This window comes from Panulirus ornatus, chromosome 32, assembly GCF_036320965.1.
Source record: "Panulirus ornatus isolate Po-2019 chromosome 32, ASM3632096v1, whole genome shotgun sequence".
Lineage (NCBI taxonomy): Eukaryota > Metazoa > Arthropoda > Malacostraca > Decapoda > Palinuridae > Panulirus > Panulirus ornatus.
The window spans coordinates 6,318,727-6,342,117 of NC_092255.1; the positions used below are offsets into that span (position 1 = coordinate 6,318,727).

A 23,391-nucleotide genomic window follows, 5' to 3' on the forward strand; every position below is an offset into this window, starting at 1 on the left:
ATACATGTGGCACGACATGTTTCGTGGAGACAATCCACCTCATCAAGTACCAGTACTTACCAAAAGTTATCCAAATCCCAACATCACACTAAATTCCCGCCATCCAACACCAATCCATATAGACCAACCACCGTCCGATTTGTCTGGCCATAACCGTTGTAAGGGAGAGTGATTAAGGGGGGTCACGTGGCGGGGGTTGACCTAGGTAGCTGGGTGTGCCTTGAACAGCTTTTTTTTTTTGGTTTGCGTGTTTTGTCATTTCTCTCGTAATGATATGGTTAATGCTAGGATGGGCTTTAGAACTGCCTGGGGACAAATTAAAGTTCTTAGTATTGGCAATCAAGACATTCAATGACGTTACGTGTGGCATAATCAGCAGACGGTATAGAATAACGGGATTTTCAAGATGTATGGAGGTGATCATTTTCATGACAATGTTAAGCGATCGCATTTTTGTGGTCATCCCTGCGTACTGCATGACTGTGCCAATAACACCTCTCCGTTACAGTCTTACCAGTCTGGCCTACATAAATATATTTACATGCCTTGCATTTGACGGCGTAAACACTCCCAATTGTTGCAGGATTTGGTCTACTATTTAATAAGGTCTCTCTGTTGGTGTTATTGTACTGGAAAGCAATATTACAAGCACCGTTTTTTAGAACATGTCTTAGATTAGCTAAGTTGGGAGAATAGGGCAACACTAATTTAGACTTATCCTTATTTGTCTTATTTTTGTTACAAAAATCATAAAATGTCTTCCTAGCTTTCCAGTAAGCTTTGTTCACGAACCAATTGGGATGATTACTGCCTAAAGATACGTCTTATATGACTACATTCATCTACCAGGCCTATGGGATCATATATCTCATAGGCCTGGTAACCTTTCTTTTTCGTCTTTTTTTTTCAAGAATTTTGACCAAAACTGAATATAAATCAAGGTTGGGACGCTACACCGAACTTTACAGAAATATTAGTTTCTAAGACTTTAATTCAGTTACCTAAGAAGCTAACTCTTACTCCTTTCTGTTCACTGATGTGTCCTCACCTTGACAAAATTTAAGTACAGAATAAAGTCATGTGCGAAGGTCGACACTTAAAGAATCAGATCCATGAATCGGAAATAATTGTTACTATCGATTCAACTGATGTGGTTACTTAGACAGGATCAAGGTTGACAGCGACTGCAAACACTATGGCCAGCGAACATTGTGGTCACCAAACACTACTGTCAGCAAACACTGGAGTTAGCAAACACAACGATTCAACTTACCTGGTTACTGAGTTGACAGCGACTACTGCTCTTTCAACTTCGAGTGACCAAATCTGTCGTCGAGGATTTTATTCGAAGCAGATTACGGTTGAAGGTTCGGTATCCCCTTAGATATAATTCTTTCACCCGAAACAGTCAAGACATAAACAAACTCTTTGAGAATCCTACTTGGAATCATTCCTCCACCATCGTAGTACGAGAAATTATCTTGATCTCACTAATACAACAGACCTGTATGACGCGATCATGATTTCCATCTCTTTCTTAAAGTCCCGTGATGATAAACACCAAGGAAGACTGCCGTTGCGAATGTTGGATAATTTGAGGTTGGGAGACCCAGCATCTTTACCGGGGAAAAAGAACAGACGAGTCTCTTCCCTTTGAGAGATCAGTCTCAACAGGTAGCTAATGGATCTACTTCCCTCCCACAGATTTGTAGGTGTGTGTTGCCCCACGAGGCTCAACCGTAATGAAGTAACGCCCGCTCCACCGCCACCCACAACACCTGCACCACCGCCTCCAATGTCACAGCCAATGTCAAGAGGTAAGGAAGGGAGTCGAGGAGGATAATCCATTTTGTAAACCGATGCGAACGGGAGAGCTGACGAGGTGAACAGATGACAGAAATCTAACATTGGTCCCCTGTATGTCATGCATTTGTGTTTCACGTTCTCATAGACTACTTGCTCTCTATTGTCGTCAGGATGTGGGCTGATCAGTGAAGCCCATTCAACACGTATTGTGGGAGGAAAGCCTGCCAATCCTAAGGAATGGCCGTGGATAGCAGCTCTTATGAGGAACGAGACGTCCAAATACTGCGGTGGTGTTCTCGTCACCAACCAACACGTCCTCACTGCAGCCCACTGCGTCCGAGGGTTCGTATCTCCCCGTGCCACCACTACTGACTCCTGTGCTACTGGGCGACCTTGCCACTTGCACCAGAGTGTCACATTGTCTGTCTACCTGTTGTATCTGCCCACTAGTGACCTTTGTGGCGAAGGTTATACTGATGTACTCTTTCGTTACATTCTCTCTCTCTCTCTCTCTCTCTCTCTCTCTCTCTCTCTCTCTCTCTCTCTCTCGGTCGGTAGTATGTGGCAGGCAGCCACCTACCATACAGGTGTGTTAACGGTACCAACTCCCTCTGCGTATCGGAAGGATTTGTGTGACGACCGAGCTTTTTAAACCAACACTTCAGCAACTGTCAAGCGTCACTCCATTCGCCTTGGTAGCTGTCTCTTCTTGCTGTTTCACCCACATGTGGTCTGATGGCTTTCAGTCCAAAAAGCATACTGTCTCACACTTAATACTTGGCATCATGTACCTCACAGCACTCATTTCCCGTAACTCCCTGCAGCTATAATCAAGTCAGTTCTCTCACCCAACCTAAGTAGGGATATTTCTAGATTGGAAGTAGTGCAGTGGTAAGCAATTTAACCGATTTTTTTTCCTTAGGTCACAAGCCGTATGAGAAAAGACTGCGTGAACTGTATTTGTTCCCTCTAAGCAAAAGACTGCTCCGAGGCACGTTGATAGAATGTTTTAAGATAAGGAATTCAACAACGTCGATTTTGAAAATCTATTTACGGTCTCTCCAGTACTGCCAACGAGAGGCTCACAGAAAATATTTGAATCACACGAAATATTTCTATAACAAAGACGTTATTAGCGCGTGATATAAACTCCCAGAACATATTGTTCAGACTAGCACTTGTTATGTTTAAAAATAGGATTTATGATCACCATCGTCTACGCAAACCTTACCACCTTAACGCGGTGGTGGGGTTTGTGTGGAGCTGTGATGGCTTGAGCTATGGCAGCGGGGATTTACCTTTCCCTGGTACATAGGATTAAACCAAGCTAGATAGATCAAGCCTCAGCTCTCGCATCAGCTCATATAAGCTATATTCCCTCCTATAATTTTCGTTCTTCCCTTCTTGGTGTATAAAACCTGAAATTGGTCATTTGTCCGAGCTGAAATGAATTTCTAAGAATATTCTAAACTGTATTAAGAGCGCTGAATAGCCTTAGATGCTCCAGTGCTTGGCTTATAAGCCTATATTCTATAATCCAATCCAGACTTGTCACTCTCTGGTATTTGGGCGATTCTGTTAGTCTTCACAACGTAGTGGTATTCCATTCTCCCTTTTTAACCACTGGTCTCACCCTGACCATGGTGCGGTAACTTGCCAATGTTGATTAACTCGTGTCGCTTTAGCTATAAGGGAACCAGAAGGAATCATTGTATCGTCTTTACACATCAGAGCAAGTTGTGAGGGTGGGAGCTCCAAGTTTATCCTTACTATTGTCTTTATAATAGAATGGTGAAAGGATTCATGTGTTTGGTGATGCTATGTATGACATATTCACGTTCATTCTATCTTCTGAGTTTCCTTTGGAAAGCTCCTATACGTATTTTAGTCCTGCAAGATATTTTTTTCTATCAATTTTCCGTACGGAGTATTGCCGGAGGGTGTGACAGGTGAGGAGAGAGCCTTTGCTTTGCTATCCTTATCTTCCACTACTTTAGAAAGGAATACATCTTTCCCTAGGAGTGTTTACGACCAAACCACCTCACCAAGACCTTGCGTTTATGTATCTATGTAATTCTCTCATTCTCTCTCTCTCTCTCTCTCTCTCTCTCTCTCTCTCTCTCTCTCTCTCTCTCTCTCCATTGCCTCCTCATCCAGACGCGTCTCCTTCCTCACTTATAGGTTCGACAAGAACACCATCTCTGTCCGTCTCGGGGAATACGACTTCGCACGGGTCAACGACAGTGCCCATCGGGACTTCGCGGTCAAAGACATCAAGGAGCACGAAGGTTACGACACCACGACCTACGCCAACGACATCGCCCTTATCACCCTTGATAGGACGACCACCTTCACGGATGATATCTGGCCCATCTGTCTGCCAGATGAGGACGACGCTTTCGACGGCCAATTGGGTCATGTGATAGGTAAGATAACACCTCGTGAGGCAGAAGTCTTCAGCCTACCTGTAGTTGAAGCATCGTAACCCGAAGCATTCTCAAGTAATGGTATCCTAGCGGGATCTTACTAGATTCCTTCACGTACGACATGGTCGTATTTACGACAGGTTTGCCATTAGGTAGATGGGTTAATTCTAGGATAAGTACGTTGGTAAAGTTTGTTGATACAGCTACCATCACAAACGTTCACCTTCTAACGTTATCTGTGGCGGCACGTGCAACCGAATGCCTAAATAAGACCACTTCATCCGCTCACATCCACACTCCAGCTGTCGTGTATAATGCACCCAAGCCACACCACAGTCATCTATCCACAACCAAGCCCCACACACCTGCAACATACTTTCCCCTGAATGATTCATTTGCATTGGGTAGTTTTTGACAACGTCAATACATATATACATACACTTTAACCTAAGCCAGGTACCCATTATATCTATCAGCCCCTAGATGAACAGCCGACTTGACTGTGGGTCGGCTGCCGCTACCAAGATTCGAACTTAGGCGGCGTTTGAATGCGTCACGATCAGCGACACTAACCGCTACACCACGACACCCCCCTCTCGTTCATAGACCGTACCGACCTCAGCACTAGTGGTGACACAAGTCTCCATTATGTACCGACCGATGCCTACAAGTTAACGTGTTTCACTGAGTTTGAGATGTACTCCACATATTTTTCTCCTCCTCACACTCGTATCTTCAATGTTCCAGTCCACCTACATTCGACCTTTGCTGCCTCTTCTGGCCTCCAGTACCATGACAAGTTCGCTCATACGCACAACATTCCAGGCCTGATGAGCCCTGCGCCAATATACCTGACCATTGTCTAGCAAACAGTGTGCAATCGTACACTGATTCGTATCTGTGTTCATCAAGGGCATCTACCTTTGTCAGAGAAAACACCTTTTTTCTATCTATCTCTAAAACGTTGCCACCACCACTGCACCAGTTAACTATCAAAGTATTAATATTTTATCGCTAAATTAATGAATTACCGTTTACTATTATACAGAAATGAATTTCTAAGAATTTTCTAAACTGTATAATTCTAAAATCAAAATGGGAAAGATACACCATGAACAAAGCGTTAACGCCGGGACATACCAACACTGTTGAAGGACAAGGCCTACTGAACAAAGAGGAGAGAGAGAGAGACACCCTCTCTCAACGCCCCATGACTGTGTGTTCCTCCACACCTGCAGCGGGTCACTTCCGTCCGCATATCGTACGCGCGGTGGCAGGCAAAGTCGAGTTGTTATGATCCGCAGGTCAGTACCTACAGTAGGTCACCGTATATCTACAGACCAAATACTTCAGGTAAGCTAAAGCATTCAAACCCTATTGACGTCCATGTTACAGAAGAGAGTATTATTGTCCAGAATGGTTAGGTTAACTTGGGTTCCCATTTCCTCCCATTTTCACAACCAGTTGGTTCCCTACGGTACATGGCGGTACAGTTCTCCCATCTACTTGAACTGAATGTTGACCTTTGGTTACATACGTGCAGGCTGGGGGACGATCTACTACGGAGGCCCTGTGTCGGACGTGTTGATGGAGGTGACGGTGCCTGTGTGGAAAAACACCGAATGTGACACCGTCTATGAACAGGACATCACGGAGAAGCAGATATGTGCCGGGGACAGGGCCGGTGGCAAGGACTCCTGCCAGGTGGGTATCACTTAGTCCTGTCCAGAGATCAGTGCTGGCCGGGGCCCTCACCCTTCTCGTGCCTCACACAACTCCTCCTTACAAACAAGTTGTGACGTAGAGCTACAGACAGCAGTAACAGAAACATTTCCAGGTCAGGAGGTATCATGTTACTGATCAAGCAAGAAGATACAGGATATAACTAGTCTTTACCTGACGTAGGTAACCAAGCCAGACCGGTGGTTCAGGTAGTTACTGTAATCTGACAACTGTAGGTGACACTCACAAGGCCCTTGAGACCACCTGGGGTCCATCTGACAGTGACGACGACGCTCGCTAGGAGACCACATGATGGTCAGGTGTCTTTCCAGTCAGTTCTGTACTCTGTCATTGTTTACTGTCTTATCTAATACGGACTTTAGGGGAAAACAAATGTATTGACTTACTTTCCAACGTGAGAAATGACATCAGCAAAGCCCGTGTGTGTGTGTGTGCCTGTTGTAAAACACTTTGGAGATCTTAGTCTGTGCGAGGTGGGGAGGAGGTGCCAGCGCGCGTCTCCTGGGAGCATTATGAACTTTATACCAGTAATAATACTCGAGAGCAAATGACCACTGCATCATCCAGTAGCTGTCGAGATCCAGGCCATCAGCCGAAGTGGTCATAACCTGTAAATACGACGACGAACTGTAATAAGGTGGAGTGCAGACAGTAAGTAGAAAATGAGGTTATATAAAACATGTTAGATGGAACATATTTATACTCGATAGACGAATATTCACTGTAAACACTCGCCTAAACCAAACACAAAAAAAAAAAAACCCCAGACAGGATCCAAGTAAAAAGGAAGGTAAGCAGCTTCCCCGACGGTAATGTAATGATACACCTACCCCAAGCCTTACCCAACACGTAACGAGGGTTGACCAAAGAGAGGTGAACCATTTGTGTCACCACTGGTAACATTGTTAGATGAGAAAGACAGTTCCACCACAGTGGAAGTCAATGCCTTCGTTGCACGCTGGGTCTCCTTGGATTGGCACACAATTACACACCGGGTAAATGCAACTCGCTGAGTGAATGGAGTAAGATACACACTATTGGGATCTGGAGTTTGATATGCAATGCTTATGTGATGTTTACATGATTTAACCGTGTAGATTTTACCCCTCCATTTCCCTCCTACGTTCCTAAACATTTGATATCTGTTAGTGTAACTCTTCACGGATTTTCCCCTCAGGGTGACAGCGGTGGACCACTCATGTTGCAACAAGGCCCACAAAACAGATGGGCAGTGGTCGGCGTCGTGTCCTGGGGCATCCGCTGCGCTGACCCTGAAAACCCTGGCGTGTACACTCGCGTCAGCAAGTACAGGGACTGGATCAGAAACATCCATTAGTAGGCCACGCACGCACATGCCCCACCCACGATCAGCACTTCTGCTTCAAACGTAAACGAACCAAGAGGCTTAAGAGGTTCGAAGATGAATCTTACTAGATGGAGAAACGAAGAGGATAAGGACTCGTAAACCATTGATAAGGGATCGAAAGGAGTTCAGTAGAATGTCAGTTCAACGCTTTCACGTCTGAATGTTTGTATGCCTAATTCTGCTGATCATTACTGGTATGATGACCAGGACAACTGTGGTATGATGATTGTCATTTTGTATTTTGTATAATGCAATGCTTACCATTTTTAGTGAAGTACTGATAAAGTTGGTATCTGGAATACATCTAGATGCCAGCATGTACTGTATGTGTAAATGGTACAAGATGTCATGAAAAGTGAATTTATATTGAGATTAGTTATTTTATTTCCCCGTTTTCTGAAAGAATGTTCCAAGATTTTGAAATTTGTTGCCGAAAATGGGAATGCATGACACACACACACACACTCCTGGCATAGGCTGGGATGCCGTTGTGCACACATGAGTAAAGACATGGAGTATATGTCAAGAAATTTGGCAATACTATGTAAAAACTTTCCTTTAATAATCACAAAAAGACGGATGAAGACGTTTACGTAAACCCATATTTTTTATCAATAGATAATTACACTATCACAAACATCCTCCATTTTTACATGTTATCGAAAGACCTTTCTAAGATGCAACATTACCCTTGAATGTTTATCAATGTCTCGATCTAACTAAAGGCTCAGTTGGTTTCATTCCACAGAAATTGCAGAGCTCGCGCTCTTAGCATCAGCAGCATCACTTCACTATCCAAGATAGTGCCTCCAGCTGTGGTGAACATGTAGCAGAGACAGTCTTGGTTGGGTTGTGTGTTCTTTGCATTTTCGTTGACAATTTGAATCTAGCTTGGCTGCTTGTTGCGTCTGTGGAATTTCCGCCAACTCTAAACAATTTGTACGAGGCTCTACCACAGTCATGGGTATTGTCATAAATTTTTCTGGTTCTTACGTAAGTGATCCAACTTCTGTACTTCATCCATTTCTTTTCTGACCTTGGCAATCGAAGCCGAATGATGAAGCCGCTCGCGACCTGTGGACGATTTCACCTGTAGTTTCTCTCTCTCTCTCTCAAAACCTCCACCTTTCTGACATTTGCCTCGTGAAAGTTTCCCCACGAGTTTTCCATCACGTTAACAAGGCATACCTTGTACCCCCCAAGTATGCCTGAGGTCTAACTCCCTTCCTGGCTTATGTTACAAGTCGCCTGTCTCTGGGTGGTGACCCTAATAAGTAATGCTGGATATATCAAAACACAAGGTAGAGTTTGGGTTCAATGTTAGTGTACAACTGGTGAAACAATAATCATTCCTGACATACAAATAATCTTTGGCCATAAGATGACCATTGGCTGCCACACGTTAACCCAAAACTGGCTGTCACCACACAGATGGTTCATAGGAAGAGAGACACTGTTTGTGCAAATGCCAGACTGGGAGACGAGTCTGTAAACCACATTCCAACCAAGTTAGAAAATCAGTTGCCAGACCGTTACAGAAACATACATCTTGCATACCAGGGTCTCGAACGCTAACTAGTGTAAACCTGTAATGTGTAATTAAAGCTAAATGCAGCAGAATAACACGCCATAAGACCAAACGAATAAAGCAAAGGTCAGGAACTATACATTAACAGGGTAGTTCAAACTACTTCGTCCCATCACACCATCCTCATTGAACAAAACTAATATCCATCTTAAATCACTCAAACATTAGCCCTTTTCACACGAAATAATGCATCACCTAAAACCCTGTCCTTCGCTTTGACGTGTCACTTCTAAATGGAACTGTCCCCTCTGTAATAACCATCTTCATCTTTGATTCTTATTCGTCTTAGAAGTTTTAGGGGACTGTGATCACCGAGCAACCACAGGATACACAAGTGCTTAATCGTACATTCGATTTTTCTAGAGCTGCTTGTAATGCTAAATCTATCAATGGTGGAACTTTGCGGGTTCTTCTAAAACGCTGTAGACAAATAGCACACAGGATTTGAGAGTACAAGTCAATCTAGCTTATAGTAGTACAGGGCCAGTACCAGTGTCTAGCATCTGTGTGTAGGAAAAATGGTTCAGCTTAGACTGGAGTCCGCAGTACTAAGGCACAAGTAAGCGAAGACTTCATTCTTTCAAAGGATGTCTGGCATTCTGGTGTCCAATGAGACTGACTTCTTTTCGATCGATGGGATTTGATTATGATATTTATACTCGTCAGCCAAGCACTGGAGAATCGAAGTCTTTTCAGCACTTAATACAGATTATAATATTCTAAGAAATTATAAACACACACACATATATATATATATATATATATATATATATATATATATATATATATATATATATATATAATCACTCGTCCGTGATAATAGTATGAAGGTGAAATCGCACTTCATGAGGAGTTCATACAATTTTATTTAACATGTATTTTTCTATACACGTGGCACGACATGTTTCGTGGAGACATTCCACCTCAAAGTTATTCAAATCCCAACATCACACTTGATTTCCGCCGTCCAACACCAATCTTTCTAGGCAAAGCACTGTCTGCTATGTCTGGTCGTAATCCTTGTAAGGGAGAGTGATTAAGGAGGGTCACGTGACGGGGTTTGACCTGGGTGTGTCATGAACTTTATATTTTCGTGTTTTGTAAATTCTCTCAATTTGTTTAATGCTAGGATGGGCTTTGATATTGCCTGGGGGACAAATCAAATTTCTTAGTATTAGCAATTAAAACAAATTCAATGACGTTACGTGTGGCATAATCAGCAGAGGGGTATAGAATAACGGGATTTTCAAGATGTATGGAGGTGATCATTTTCATGACAATGTTTAGCGATCGCATTTTTGTGGTCATCCCTGCGTACTGCATGACGGTGCCAATAACACCTCTCCGTTACAGTCTTACCAGTCTGGCCTACATAAATATATTTACATGCCTTGCATTTGACGGCGTAAACACTCCCAATTGTTGCGGGATTTGGTCTACTATTTATTAAGGTCTTACTGATGGTGTTATTGCACTGGAAAGCAACATTACAATCACTATTTTAGAACATGTCTTAGATTAGCTAAGTTGGAAGAATAGGGCAACACCAAACTTTTAAGACTTATCCTTTTATGTCACATCTTTGTTACAAGAATCATAAAATGTCTTCCTAGCTTTCCAGTCAGCTTTGTTAACATACCAATTGGGATAATGTAATTGCCTAAAGATACGTATTATGTAATCACATTCATCTACCAGGCCTCTGGGATCACATATACGTAGTGCTCTTAAAAACATAGAACTACAAACATTTTCACAGAAGGATCATGTACTGAGAAATAATTAATACAACTCTCAGAGTTGGTAGGCTTTCTGTAGACTTCAAAAGAACAAATGATCAGATTCTCTATATAAACACATCAAGAATGGTCAAATTCCCTTTTTCCCCAGTCCATCCTGACTTTGATAGTGGGGCGAATTATTTAGTTCATTAATGAAAACATCACAATCTTGGAAGGATGGCCACAAGGACCACACATCATCCACGTATCTAAACCAGACTTTCGGATGATTAATGAAGTTAAAATCTAAGTCTCAAAATATTCCATAAACAAATTACTAAGAATCAGACTAAGAGGGTTTCCCATGACAAGACCAAATTGGTCCATAAAATTTACCTTCATCATCTAGGAAAACATTAGAAACACAAAGTTCAACTACGTCAATGAAACTTTGTATGGACAGCGTAAGTCAAGACAGAGATTGGACAATATCCTCAAATATGTGATGGTTTCAGCCATGTTTCTAACTCTGTTGACAATATCTAAGCTATCAGTAACATGCGACGAAGACATTTTTTCCCCGTGAACATTACTAAGATGCTTTGCTAACCATTCAGAACTTATAGATAGGGGAATTAACTTTATATTTGTGGTCTAAAGGGACATCCATCTTTGGAGTGTTTTGGGGAGACCATATATATACGAAGAGAAGGATCAACCTTCCTTACTGACCCTCAATGTCCTGATGCTTATTCAACAACTGGTCGAGTCTAGGGTTGAAGGTCTTTACTTTATTCTGAAGAGGATTGGATGTTAACCTTTGCATATGTATTGGTATCATTTAAAAGATCAAGTTTACATCTATAATCCACTGTATTCAAAATCACGAACTGGCTACTCTTATCCGATTTGGTGATGTGACTATCTTCATTTTTCTTGAGATTTGTAATAGATCTCTGGAATTTTTGTGGCATGTCACTACACTTATCGAAATACATGCACTGGTCATGGCACTTAAAAATTGAACCCGGTACGAAATCAAATTCCTGGTTGACGCCATTAGTGGACTTCACAAAAACCAAATGTTTCACGTTAAAATTATCCGTGATTTGAAAAAAATACCAAAACCCAGTGCAAGTTTTTATCCTGGGATAAGGAATAGGACGAAAAATTGATATTCTTGTCAGGGTTTGATGCTTTCGCACAAACATATAAAAGATAATTGTCTATTAAGCACCCGATCAACTAATAACTTTCTTACCACAGGGAAATGAAACACGGTAAGTTCCCAAATGGACTTTAGTACAATGATCACATCAGTGGAGATGCAAGAGAGAAATATGACAAGTCAGTTGATACACAACAAAGAGACGTAGCTAAGATGCCATTTGGCATACAAGTGACTACCCGAATGGAAGCCGGGTGCGTTCAAGTCTGGCAACATGCGTATCAAAGCTTAAATGGACAAGAAAGGGAACCGTTTACAAATTTCAACAATAAAGGTACTCAATTTCGATAGACCTTCGCTAATAGTATTACAATCCTTTGTGCATCTGATAAGATTCAATGACATTCAAGTCACCAAAGATGGCATTACTCAAGTCAATACTATTAATGTTGCTTGAGTTTAACGCAAAAATCTTTACCAGTCTGCCCAACATAAAACTTATCGTAATCTTTACATGGTATTCTATAAACACACCCTGCGGAACTTTCTGGCGAGCTCCTGATCAAGATATTCTTTATAGTATTGTTGTTGCTGAAGGCAACATCTACATTAAAGGATTTAAGCAACATGGTAGGTAAAGTAAAATCTTGACTAAAATGGAGAACTAAAAGGTTCTTGGTTTAAGAAATGATTTCTCTGTCAACTTGAGATTCATCAAAAGATCTAGGATACTTTAACTTAGATCCAATAGAAATATCTACTCAAATTCATCATCAATAAACTCTGGACTGCATATACGTAATGTGCTAAGGATAATATTGGAATGATAATTTAACTCATGTTGAGTCGAGTAATAATGGATACATGAATTTACATTGGTAGGCTTTGTTTACATGCTAAACTTAACACGTTTCCATCCCTACGAATCGTGCAATCTAAAGATGGTAAAATGATTATTTTGAATTTTTACAGTAAAGTTGATGGAAGATACTGAACTGTAGAGAGAAATGTTTAAGTTTCTATTGGTTGACCAAACACAAAGTTCATCTACAGAAGTAAACCAAATTGCATAAGACGGTAAGACATCCTTTAACTTTTGTTTCAAAGAATTGCACGTAAAGATTACTTAATACTGGTGAAAGAGGGTTAACCATTGCCATACCAAATATCTGAGGATAATATTCTCCATTAAATTGAAATAAGTCTTTTTACACAATTCAATCAGTTCAATAAAAAGAGACTTTAAAACGGGTAAACGAATATTGTTCAAGACATTTTAGATGAGTAATACCTGATCTTGATAATCAACTGAGTTAACCTTATCTGCTTTAGTAGTATATGCATTATCTTTGAATCTTTAATTGCTCTTATAAACCTTTTTAAGGCGAGTAGGATCCTCTGGTTTCAACAGTCATACACTAGACCTTTACAGGTGATAATTTCTTCATTAGATAATCTACTGTACCTTTCTGAATCACAGAAAGACTGTCATAACACAAGTTAGCTTCCTTGTTAGAGCACACAAAACTTAATCCATAGCCTAGGTCACACCAAAGAACATTTGTCCAGTAGTTTACTGGACAGGTTTACCACAAAGGAAGGGTTTGAGTTACGTGGTGACACGACATAAACTCATTAAGACTCTCCTAGAAGCAGTTCATTCTCATTTTGATGAGCTGAAGTTGAAAGGTAATGGTTCTCTAATCAAAAGTTTGTCATCTTTGTCCCCTTCCTCGCCATATATGTATGGACTTGGCAAAACACACAAACCAAATCTTCCAGCAAGACCCACAGACTTTAGTAGTCTTCATCACAAATTGTCATTGTGGTTAGTTTCTTCATCAAGTCCATTTGTGGATATCAAATTCTAATATCAATATAGATTTAGTTAACCTTAATATCAATGTTGATTTTAAACTGGTTAGCTTTGATGTTTCATTTATGTACACAAAAGCTCTAGTTATGACTTCAGAATATTCAACTGAAGTCTTGGACGAGATTCATTTACCAGTTTCAAAGTGAATTGATTAAATTGTCTATAAAAGACTTTGTTTAATAGCGAGTGTTCTTATATAGTATGGCAATCTTTACATGGAACTCAAAGTTATAAAGGATATCTTACTCTCTAATGCAATTTGGTTTAGGTATGTGGAATGCTCTGTGTTTGGCCAACAAATGAAAATTTACATACATTTCTCCCTTTACTTAATTCAGTACCTTCAATAAACTTTACTGTAGAAAATGAAAATGGTACGTTACCATTCTTAGATTGCACGATTCATATGGATGGAAAGAAGTTTTAAGTTTAACAGACAGAAAACCTGTCAATGTTACTCATATGTCCATTATTACGCATCTCAACATGACAGATTATCACTCCAGTCTATGTTCCTTAGGGCATTACGTATATACCAGAGTTTATTAATGAGTTTGATAAGATATATTCTATTGGATTCAAGTTGAATTATCCAAGATCTTTCTTTGATAAATCCCTTAAATTGGCAACAAATAGTTTAAGAGAGTTAAACCTAAACCTCCCCTTGACACTAAGAACCTTTTAGTTCTTTTTGATTTTATTTTACTTCCCATGTTGCTTAAATCCTTTAATGTAAAAGTTTGCCCTCAGCAGCAATACTATAACGAATATCAATCAGGAACTCACCAGAAAGTTCCGCAGGGTGCGTTTATAGAGTATCATGTAGAAATTGTAACAAGTTTGTGTTGGGCAGACTAGTAAGGATCTTTCTGTCAGACTTGATAAATATAGTTTAAAAACAATCAATTGCCTAGCTTAATCATGTTGAAAATTATAATCATTGTACTGAGTGGAGTAATGCCTTCCCAGTTATTGATCAACTTGTACCGCGAGAAGTATCATGGAATCTACTATCTTATAAATAACATTAGTGAAGGTCTATACAATTAGGATAGCTATATTAAAATTTGTAAACAGCTCCCTTTCTGGTCCACACAAGCTTTGTGATACGCATGCTGCCAGACTTGAACACACCCGACCTCCAATCGGGTAGTCACTTGTTTACAAAGTGGCGTCCTAGCTACGTCCCTTCGTTTTATATCGACTTTACATCGTTAACACAGAAATGAATTTGCTTCAATTATTCTATTAACCTGTCAATATGACATGGGCCTGCCATGTAATGAATCTGCTCTCCGCTCTCGTTCAAAAAGAACACATTCCATTGAAATGGCTTTTTTTGTCAAATCAGATCAACAGGTTTGACAACAGGGAACCTGTCTTTCTTCACCACGACTGCAGGTAGCTATGAGTGAGATGAATATGCCCATTTCGGAGGCTAGTCATGATGACACTTGCTCCTCGTTTCGGATAATACGAGGATTGCCATGTTTCGATCATTGGTCTTATACCTTTCAGCAATTGATCGTTTAAAAGTTACTCATACGCCATTTATTCATAGATTTATGGATCGTTTCCCGAAAATCGCGATACGATACGTTAAGATTAGGTTGTAGCAGACGTATCATTGCTTCCTTAGCAGCTTTGTTATACTACATCCACCTGCGCTGGTACCTAACAAAAACATACACAAGTGTCCTGGAGTGCAGGAGGACAGACATATTCGAGTTGACCAGGGCGATCAATGGAGCAGTGACCTAGGAGAAGTCTAGGCGAAATCTCCCTTAATACCCAGCCTCGCCCATGTAACCCATTAAAGCCTTGAGATCAGCTGGAGTCAAGAACTACTGTATGACTTCGACCTTCGCTGCTACCGAGAAGGCAAACCCTGGCCCACCAGGTGGCAGAGGAAGACCACATTGGCGTGGCCAAACTTACCCTCAGCCAAGCGGACGGTCAGTTCCACTTCTGCCAGACATGTACGCAAGGCCTTCAGTCTTGCGATGTGCTCTTCCCACGTACAGTACACCACGAAGAAGTCACCTAAACAAGCTTGAACACCCTCCAAACTTACTGCGACACCAAGAACAAGGCGCCGAGACGTAGCTAACGAGTTTCTTCTACAAACTAGCTCGACTTGATACCGGTACAAGCCATCATGCGTTACAGAGACAGAGTTGACCTCCTCCCTGAGCAGCGCTTGTCCTGTTGTTGAATCTGGGAGCCGCGCGGTCCACCAGGAAGACGTCCAGGTCTCGGGACATCCCTGTAGATGCCTCTGACGTCGTCCAGCAGCCGCTCCAGATCACTCGACCGGTATGACGTCAGTTGCTGCAATAAGAATAACGATTAGAAAAGTCACCGTTACTAAATAGACAGGGGAATGTTCACTGCCTTAAGTGATGGGTCATCAGCTGAGGGGTTCTGAACAATTACTGGCTCTGCCTCTTCTTTATTAGGGTGATGTAAACAAGACGTTCTAATCTACCACCAGGTGTTTCTACCATAGTTTCTATCATTAATCTTTACTTGGAACAAAATATTTACTCCACTTGAAGCACAATTTTAACTTCTTAGGAAGGAGGAAACACGCAATCTCCAGATTACACACACTAACCTTGTTATCAAACTGTTCATCACCACCTCAACAAGTTACAAATTTTCTCGTGCAAACTTACGAGCTTAAATTTCATAGCATACTTCAACAGAGAGGGGGGTCGGGTGAGGATGTTCCCTCTGGGGCCCAGTCCTCTGTTCTTGGCGCTACCTCGCTAATGCGGGAAATGGCGAATAGTATGAAAGAAAGAAAAGACTTCAACAAAGGCACAAGCTCTTCTTCTGGCATCTTCATAGCGAGTGGTTCTCTCACTTCATGATCCTCACACAAATTTCAAATGGAGAAAATCCCAAGAACTCTTTACCTTCGTTAGCGTCAGGCAGCAACAATATTGCAACACCGTCCGGTTCCTGAGCCATCTATCAGTATCTTTTTCTTTAACGGTAACTTCATCGTCTGGCGAAACTCTCAAGTTTACGATTCAGATTTGTAGGATCTGACTGAATACAGTTTCACTGGCAAGTTCTGTAACTTGCCGAAACAGACAATGAGATTCGAACCCTTGCTCAGACAATGATATGTGGAATGCCAACCTGAGCAAAGAATTTGGCGAGAGTTTTGAGAGTGACCATAGCAGAGATACGCAAGGGAGCAGGTTGTGGGTAACAGGTGGTAGCTGTCAGAACGTATGATTAACAGACGCAAATTCTCAGTCGTAATTTTTGGCACGAAACCTACACAATCTATGTGCGGATTTAATGGTTCTTTGTCGACACTGATGGGCCTGAGTGGAGCAGGGTGGATTACACTCGTAGGCCTTCAATGTTATCTTTTACTAGTGACATGTCTGACAACTTGACACCACCTCACACTTGGCCAAAAGAAATGCTTTAAATTCTTCTCTGTTTTTTATTACACCTTAAATGTCCATTACGGAAGTCATGTGCAAGACTAATCACTACATGCCAATAAGAAACAACAATCTAATGCAACACTACATTTACCAACATGCAACTCAGTAGATCTATACTTCGTCACCAAACCAGACTAAGTAATAGCCTATGCCACATCAGGTCCAACATCAATCCTAAATCATCTCGCAAATCTACAACCTCTTTCTCTCAGCTTTGACAAGCAAGTTTAGCTATGGACACACTCTTAATCACTTCCTCATTATTGCTGTTACTACCACAAAGGTAAAGAGTGGGTCAAGGTCCTCCACCGTGAACTCGAAAGTGTCGTCCTGAAAGATCACTCGATTTTCAAAGGACTTAATCAGAACAGCAATCATATTAGCACAATAGGGTCACAAACATAACGAACACTCGTGCTCAGAGTCACATCGCTACTAGGAAACTAAGACGAGTCAACTCTTTCAGTGGAGTATCTGGGACCTTGCAACCGATGGCACCTAACAAACAATGGAATCAGGTACCACCAGTTTGCCTGCAAGGTCACTGGCGAAAGAGAAAGTGGCTTTCACTGGGAGGAGAGAACCCTGACCAGCTACATGCGACATTCGAGCGGAAAAAGGACAAGGACCGATCCACCTCCACCATTCAAAATGAGACACTCTTGGGTATATTAGTCCTCAATGGGCGTAAAGTCTTTAACCACTGTACTTTGCAAAGCAGCGGGGTCTCAAAAGCCGAAAAGGGGTATCGAACACTTGAATCGCTTGAAAATTAATCCCTTACACGTGAAAAACTCGAAGTCTAGTTACTACACCGAGTTAAACTAGTCTAACGAGAGGCTGGTCCTCTTAGTCCTTGGCCAAGATTTATGTGACCGTCTCATAACGGTGCTGGCCTCATACGGCCAGCTAACGAGAAAAGATTGTTCCTCTCTGGCTAAATTCTTGAGACTTGGCGCAAGTAGCAACATGACTTCGCAACTCGCAATCGTAGCGAACGACTGGCGACTCCCCCACCCCGCTAACTTCAATATCACCAGATCCAGACAGTATTCTACGTTGGTTGTAAAACCTCACCTCAAATTCATAAGAGGTTGTGAAACTTAAACCAAAGCGGAGGATCCTGATCACTCGACTCGCCCTAATGACTCATGACTGACACACTGGCATCTTACTCCACTGATGACTCAAGTTTGCTAGGTTTACAGAGTCAGTGTATATGATAGTTAAAGTGGCAGCTTTACTCAAGACAGTCATCTTACGCTCCTCTAGATATACTGTCAGGTAATACGGTATAGATTCTTCAACATTTTTAGGTAAAAAGTTACCACAAAAGACCTAATCCAACAATGAAACTAAGTTCTCGCCAGCAATACATACTGTGTAGGTTTGCGCATCTTGTTTTAAACTTACGTCATCTGTCCAAAGCTCCCGAGACCGTATAATATGCATGAAGGATAGCTTTATAAAGTATAATCCTAACAGATCTCTTCAATCATACTACTGAACCTTGTTAGCCTTTCGAACAAATGCTGTCTGAACCATACTTAGCCACTTCTTTCGTGGCCAAAGTCTCTGCAATTCTTCCTCATACTGGAGGGAAAAAATTATCCTGAGTTTCTCATCGAAAGTAATAATTAACTTTGAATGTTTATAAACCTTTATAATTCAAGGCATTACTATTCTCACTCGAGTGCCAAATATCTAATGCACACGCGACAGACTGATTGAAATCCTACAATCAGGCCTAGGGACATGGGTGGGCCCCCATGTTACGAATCGTTGGTCCATGGGACTCTATACATCAAAAGACCATGAAAACATCGTCTTATATTACACCATGTACAACGGTCTGAACATTAAAACGCACGAATAAGTGAAATGAATCACGAAAAGTACCCTTCCGTCACTCAGTCTATCATCCTAGAGTCCCCTGTCACAAAATAGACTATGATAGTAACGATTTCTAACTTGCCAAGTTAAGCGTCCAACGACTGCTGGTAGTCACACGTAAATCCATTACTGAATCACTACACAGGGGATGGGGTCAGGGCGGACACACCTCGTACAAATACCAGGCCAGATGGAAGGCAAGTGAAGAACTTCGTTACCAGACAGACAAGTCACTTAAACATACAGTCTGCATACCACACCCACAGGAAACACTGGCTAGGTATATCAACCGTGTTAATATACAAAATCAGAAAGACGAAAGATGAATTTCATGTAACAATTCACGCGCTCCGAAACCAAACGAGTAAGCAAGGGTCAGTAACAAGCAAGCAGGGCATTTGAAACTGTCCATCCTATCATGGCTTCACCTATGCCGTTTTTTGTTTAATATCCAAAAAAATATTCCCTACTAGAAAGCATGTCTTTGTTCATCCTGTGCCTAAGAGCAGAATCTTCTTAACCTTCTAACCATCATTCTGATCTCATCTCCAAAGTTTTCGAAACTTTCACTTTAAATCAGTTTTAATAGAATTTTAGTCTTCACGTTGTGAGAATACAAGGTTGAATTATCCCCATAACCCACTTCTGATCCTCCATTTTTGTGATTTTCCAAGAACCTGTATTCCTTGGTCTTTGACATCTAAAACATCAGTGATGAATGTGTCTTTGCTTACTGCGCGCACGTTGTTTTTCATATCCCTTCTAACCTCACATATAAAGCATTCCTAGTCTTTCCTCCCCAGTAATCTTTATTTCTCCTCACATTTCCTTATACCGCATCTATACAGAAGTTAATCTGGTTAAAGTCAACACTGCTAAATCATCCATCTTTCTAAACTCAGAAGGTCAAAGCAACTCGAATCTGGATCAACAGACATTGTGCGACCATAATACACTCCACTGTCCTGGAAATCCCTCAGTGAACATCACAAGAGCTGGGGATCATATACAGCATATACAAGTGCGACTATTATTTTTCCTGCAAGGATTTTCTCGTAAAACTGCAGAAGTCTCACTTTGCCCCAGTATGGTGCACTGGTCTTCGTTTTTGAAGGCTCTTCTTCCCCTCTACTGGCCACAGTGGATTCAAAGACTCTTTTGAATCATAACCCTTCTCCTGTTACTTCCCCAATCATCCATTTCCGTCTGTCAATGTTGCCCACCACAGCAGGTGACTGCCTGCTTCTCTTCCTATGACTCAAGTGGAGATCAAACAAACGTGTGAACGATATGACGCCACCTGTCCTCAAGCAGCAGAGTTGAGGAATTCTGTTTCCCCCTTCCCCCTTAGTACGTCCATTCCACATTCATACATCTCGTCTAAATATGCGAGAAGGTAATTCCTATGAACACCTGACATTTTTACTTTTCGACAAAGATGGCCGCGACTTCGGGACGCATTGCCATGTTGGAGACAAACACACGAAACATTACAAATATAGCGAGCTAAAACAAATACAAACATGCAATGAAAAAATAGGTTTGACATACATGGGGCAAAGGACACCCTCCCCACACACATCACACACACAAACCCTAAAACACCTCTATAGTTAAAGAATCGTCTAGTATTAAGGATCAGAAGCAAGTCAAAGGCGCATTCTTAAAAGACAAGACTAACCAACTATCACTTGTTCCTGCAGAATTGGATTCTGGAGTCGTCGCTCCTTCTGATCTTCGCTAACAAAGATTCAATGAACACGGGAATGGCCGAGAGCCAAGATCACAACCTTTCTTCAAGAAAGAAGACAAGAGAAGTTGTGCCAAACAAACCTCTATGACGAGTTTGGTCCGCAATCGGGAAGTAAAGAGTAATCGAAGACGAAACAACCTTCATCGAAACCTGGGTAGCCATGAGTGGTTAACCAGTTCGCTATTCATACTACCAAGTTTCACAACAAATATTGTACATCCAAGTGGAAAAAAAATCAATATTACGTGCAATCTTTGGTACAAAATATTGAGACAATCGAAACATAACCGACCAAAAACAAAAATGAAAGACACACAACTTCACTTACCATCAATTACCCATTACGCATTACACAGGCATTTTGATAGAAGTGGATTAATCAATAAACTAAATTCACAAATATATAACTACACCCTCAATGTTTTCCTAACTACATGGATATTCAAGTGATACAAGTCGTTAACCAACCAACCAGGTAGCCAGGCAGGACCAGCCACAACCCACCTCTGTCACGTCTCGTGTGTCTCTACCAGACTACCAGTTCCGCCACCAGGCTACGTGGCGGACGTGATGAGTGGCGCTGGCGCAGCCAAAAAAAAAATTGGTTCTGTTATGCAATCATACGATCGTCCTCATATATGGAAATTAACTAGTAATATCTCATCCAAAAGATTTTTTTTTTCTTTTTTGCCATGATCTTATAATTTCTCTCCAGCAGTATGTTCTTATGTTGCATACTTCATGATGGTGGTTTTAGGATATACGTATTACGTCATGGCAAGGATGTCTGGCGGGCAATTCAAACAGTGGTCATCCATAACATATCAAAGACTCCCCAGACTGGTATGATGCATGAAGAATGATGCGCAGGTAAAGTCATTGGAAAGACATGAGAATAAAACACTATAAGACGAGGCAAGACTCAAACTATCATAAAGAAATGGGGCATGAGAAGGGTGGGTGAATGGTGTCTTAGATTGAGTTACGACCAGCAATAGAAAAAGATTCGTGAATATGGAAGTTGAAAAATAATCAATTTCACGGTTTCGACTTTCCAAAATCAATAGACAGTAAGAACAGACGTGATTACAGTCTTCAAGTCCCTCAGGACTTTCAATAAGTGTAATCCAAGACTATGTTGTAGGACCAGATTAGACAGTGTTCAAAAGGGGCGATATAATAGCCTTCAAACGCGACCACCAGATGATTTCTAACCAACGTCCGTGATCAGTGCCTTTTTTCTACAACAAGAACAACAAAAAAAAAGGGAAAAGAAAATCTCGGTGATCCCGGGAAAGAACCGGATTTCACAAAGGATCGGTTGTGAGTTGCCAGTTGCCATGAACCGCCTAGTGACCCAGCGAGGGGGTAGCTTACCGGTATCAATTTGTAATTTGACCGTGACCAGCGAGGGGCGCAGGAGCAACCACGGGCAACAAGCAGAGACCAGGAGGTGTCATCTACGGGCGAGGGAAGGATAGTACCAACACCGCAGCCTAGAACAAATGGGATCATGTTCTAAGGTTAGTCTGGGAGATTTGATACCTATTGAGTGCTGTGGGTTCGACTACGTCAAGTAAGTAAAGAGAGCTAAAGCCTTGCCAGACGTAAGCTTAAGCCTTTCCAGACGTAAGCTAAAGCCTTTCCAGACGTGAGCTAAAGCCTTTCCAGACGTGAGCTAAAGCCTTTCCAGACGTAAGCTAAAGCCTTCTCAAACGTAAGCTAAAGCCTTTCCAGACGTGAGCTAAAGCCTTTCCAGACGTAAGCTAAAGCCTTTCCAGACGTAAGCTAAAGCCTTTCCAGACGTAAGCTAAAGCGTTTCCAGACGTGAGCTAAAGCCTTCCCAGACGTAAGCTAGAGCCTTCTCAAACTATGGACGCTGAACCTATGGAAAAAAATCCGGTTGGTGTTACGGTGGTAAACTTCCAGTCCTCTGGAGCGTATGCTGTAGGTAGTGGCTTACTAAACAGAAGAGCATCCAAGACATTTTTCTTCTTACTTCAGTGTCTTCGGAATAAATTTCTTAGGGCCTTCCGTTTGATTTATTTCATTCAGTATAGTATATCTCCAACGTGGATGCCAGTACGCTGCGGTGTGACTTCCATCCTATGGGACTGCATCTTGGACACGAGTTATTTCTTCAATGGCTACGATATAGTAATAAAAAAAAGGCATCTAACTTCTTTGCTATAGTCTTTGTCTTGAACCAAGCCATGCTTTCCAGTTATTGATGAACAGCGTGATTGACATAACTAGAGAATTCACTAGGTTTGCTTGTGCTATTTTCAGCAATATGCGCTTAAGATTGAAGTGTATTGTGACGTTTTAGTATTGTGGTGTTTTCCTCGTAAATTTACATGACGTAGCTGAGTTATTGCTCTCCTGGTTCTTGCTGGCTGCTTTCTCAGCCAATTAGAAGCTGTTTGTTTTCATCGTTCCACGACCTTGGCTTAGTTGTCCTGTTATTTGTCGTCTGTTACGAGCTGCCATGCGTATGTTCCTTCTACTGCTGTTAGTGTTTTGATATAAGTCTTTTCCAAGCTATGTATCCATATCGTTTTCGCCAATGGTGTCGTTCCAA

The 23,391-nt window shown here is 41.5% G+C and overlaps 2 protein-coding genes and 1 long non-coding RNA gene across 3 annotated transcripts in view; 2 read left to right on the forward strand and 1 right to left on the reverse strand.

Moving 5' to 3' along the window:
- The window catches only part of LOC139758944 (transmembrane protease serine 9-like), a 70,946-nt gene extending 63,233 nt beyond the window's left edge, over positions 1–7,713 (forward strand). Inside the window, exons 20-24 of the mRNA XM_071680760.1 lie at positions 1,705–1,817; positions 1,977–2,148; positions 3,988–4,232; positions 5,776–5,936; positions 7,153–7,713. Of these exons, the coding sequence (XP_071536861.1) occupies positions 1,705–1,817; positions 1,977–2,148; positions 3,988–4,232; positions 5,776–5,936; positions 7,153–7,311 (850 nt within the window). The 3' untranslated portion in view covers positions 7,312–7,713. The remainder of the gene's footprint in view (positions 1–1,704; positions 1,818–1,976; positions 2,149–3,987; positions 4,233–5,775; positions 5,937–7,152) is intronic.
- A 5,697-nt stretch (positions 7,714–13,410) lies between these two features.
- On the reverse strand, positions 13,411–21,375 carry LOC139759019 (uncharacterized). The gene is made up of 2 exons (XR_011714975.1): positions 21,315–21,375; positions 13,411–16,025 (listed from the first exon to the last, which is right to left on the reverse strand). It is a non-coding gene; the product is annotated as an uncharacterized lncRNA (long non-coding RNA).
- A 941-nt stretch (positions 21,376–22,316) lies between these two features.
- Positions 22,317–23,391, forward strand: part of LOC139759018 (proclotting enzyme-like) — a 38,915-nt gene continuing 37,840 nt past the window's right edge. Inside the window, exon 1 of the mRNA XM_071680908.1 lies at positions 22,317–22,333. The gene's annotated coding sequence lies outside the window, so the exon portion shown is untranslated. The remainder of the gene's footprint in view (positions 22,334–23,391) is intronic.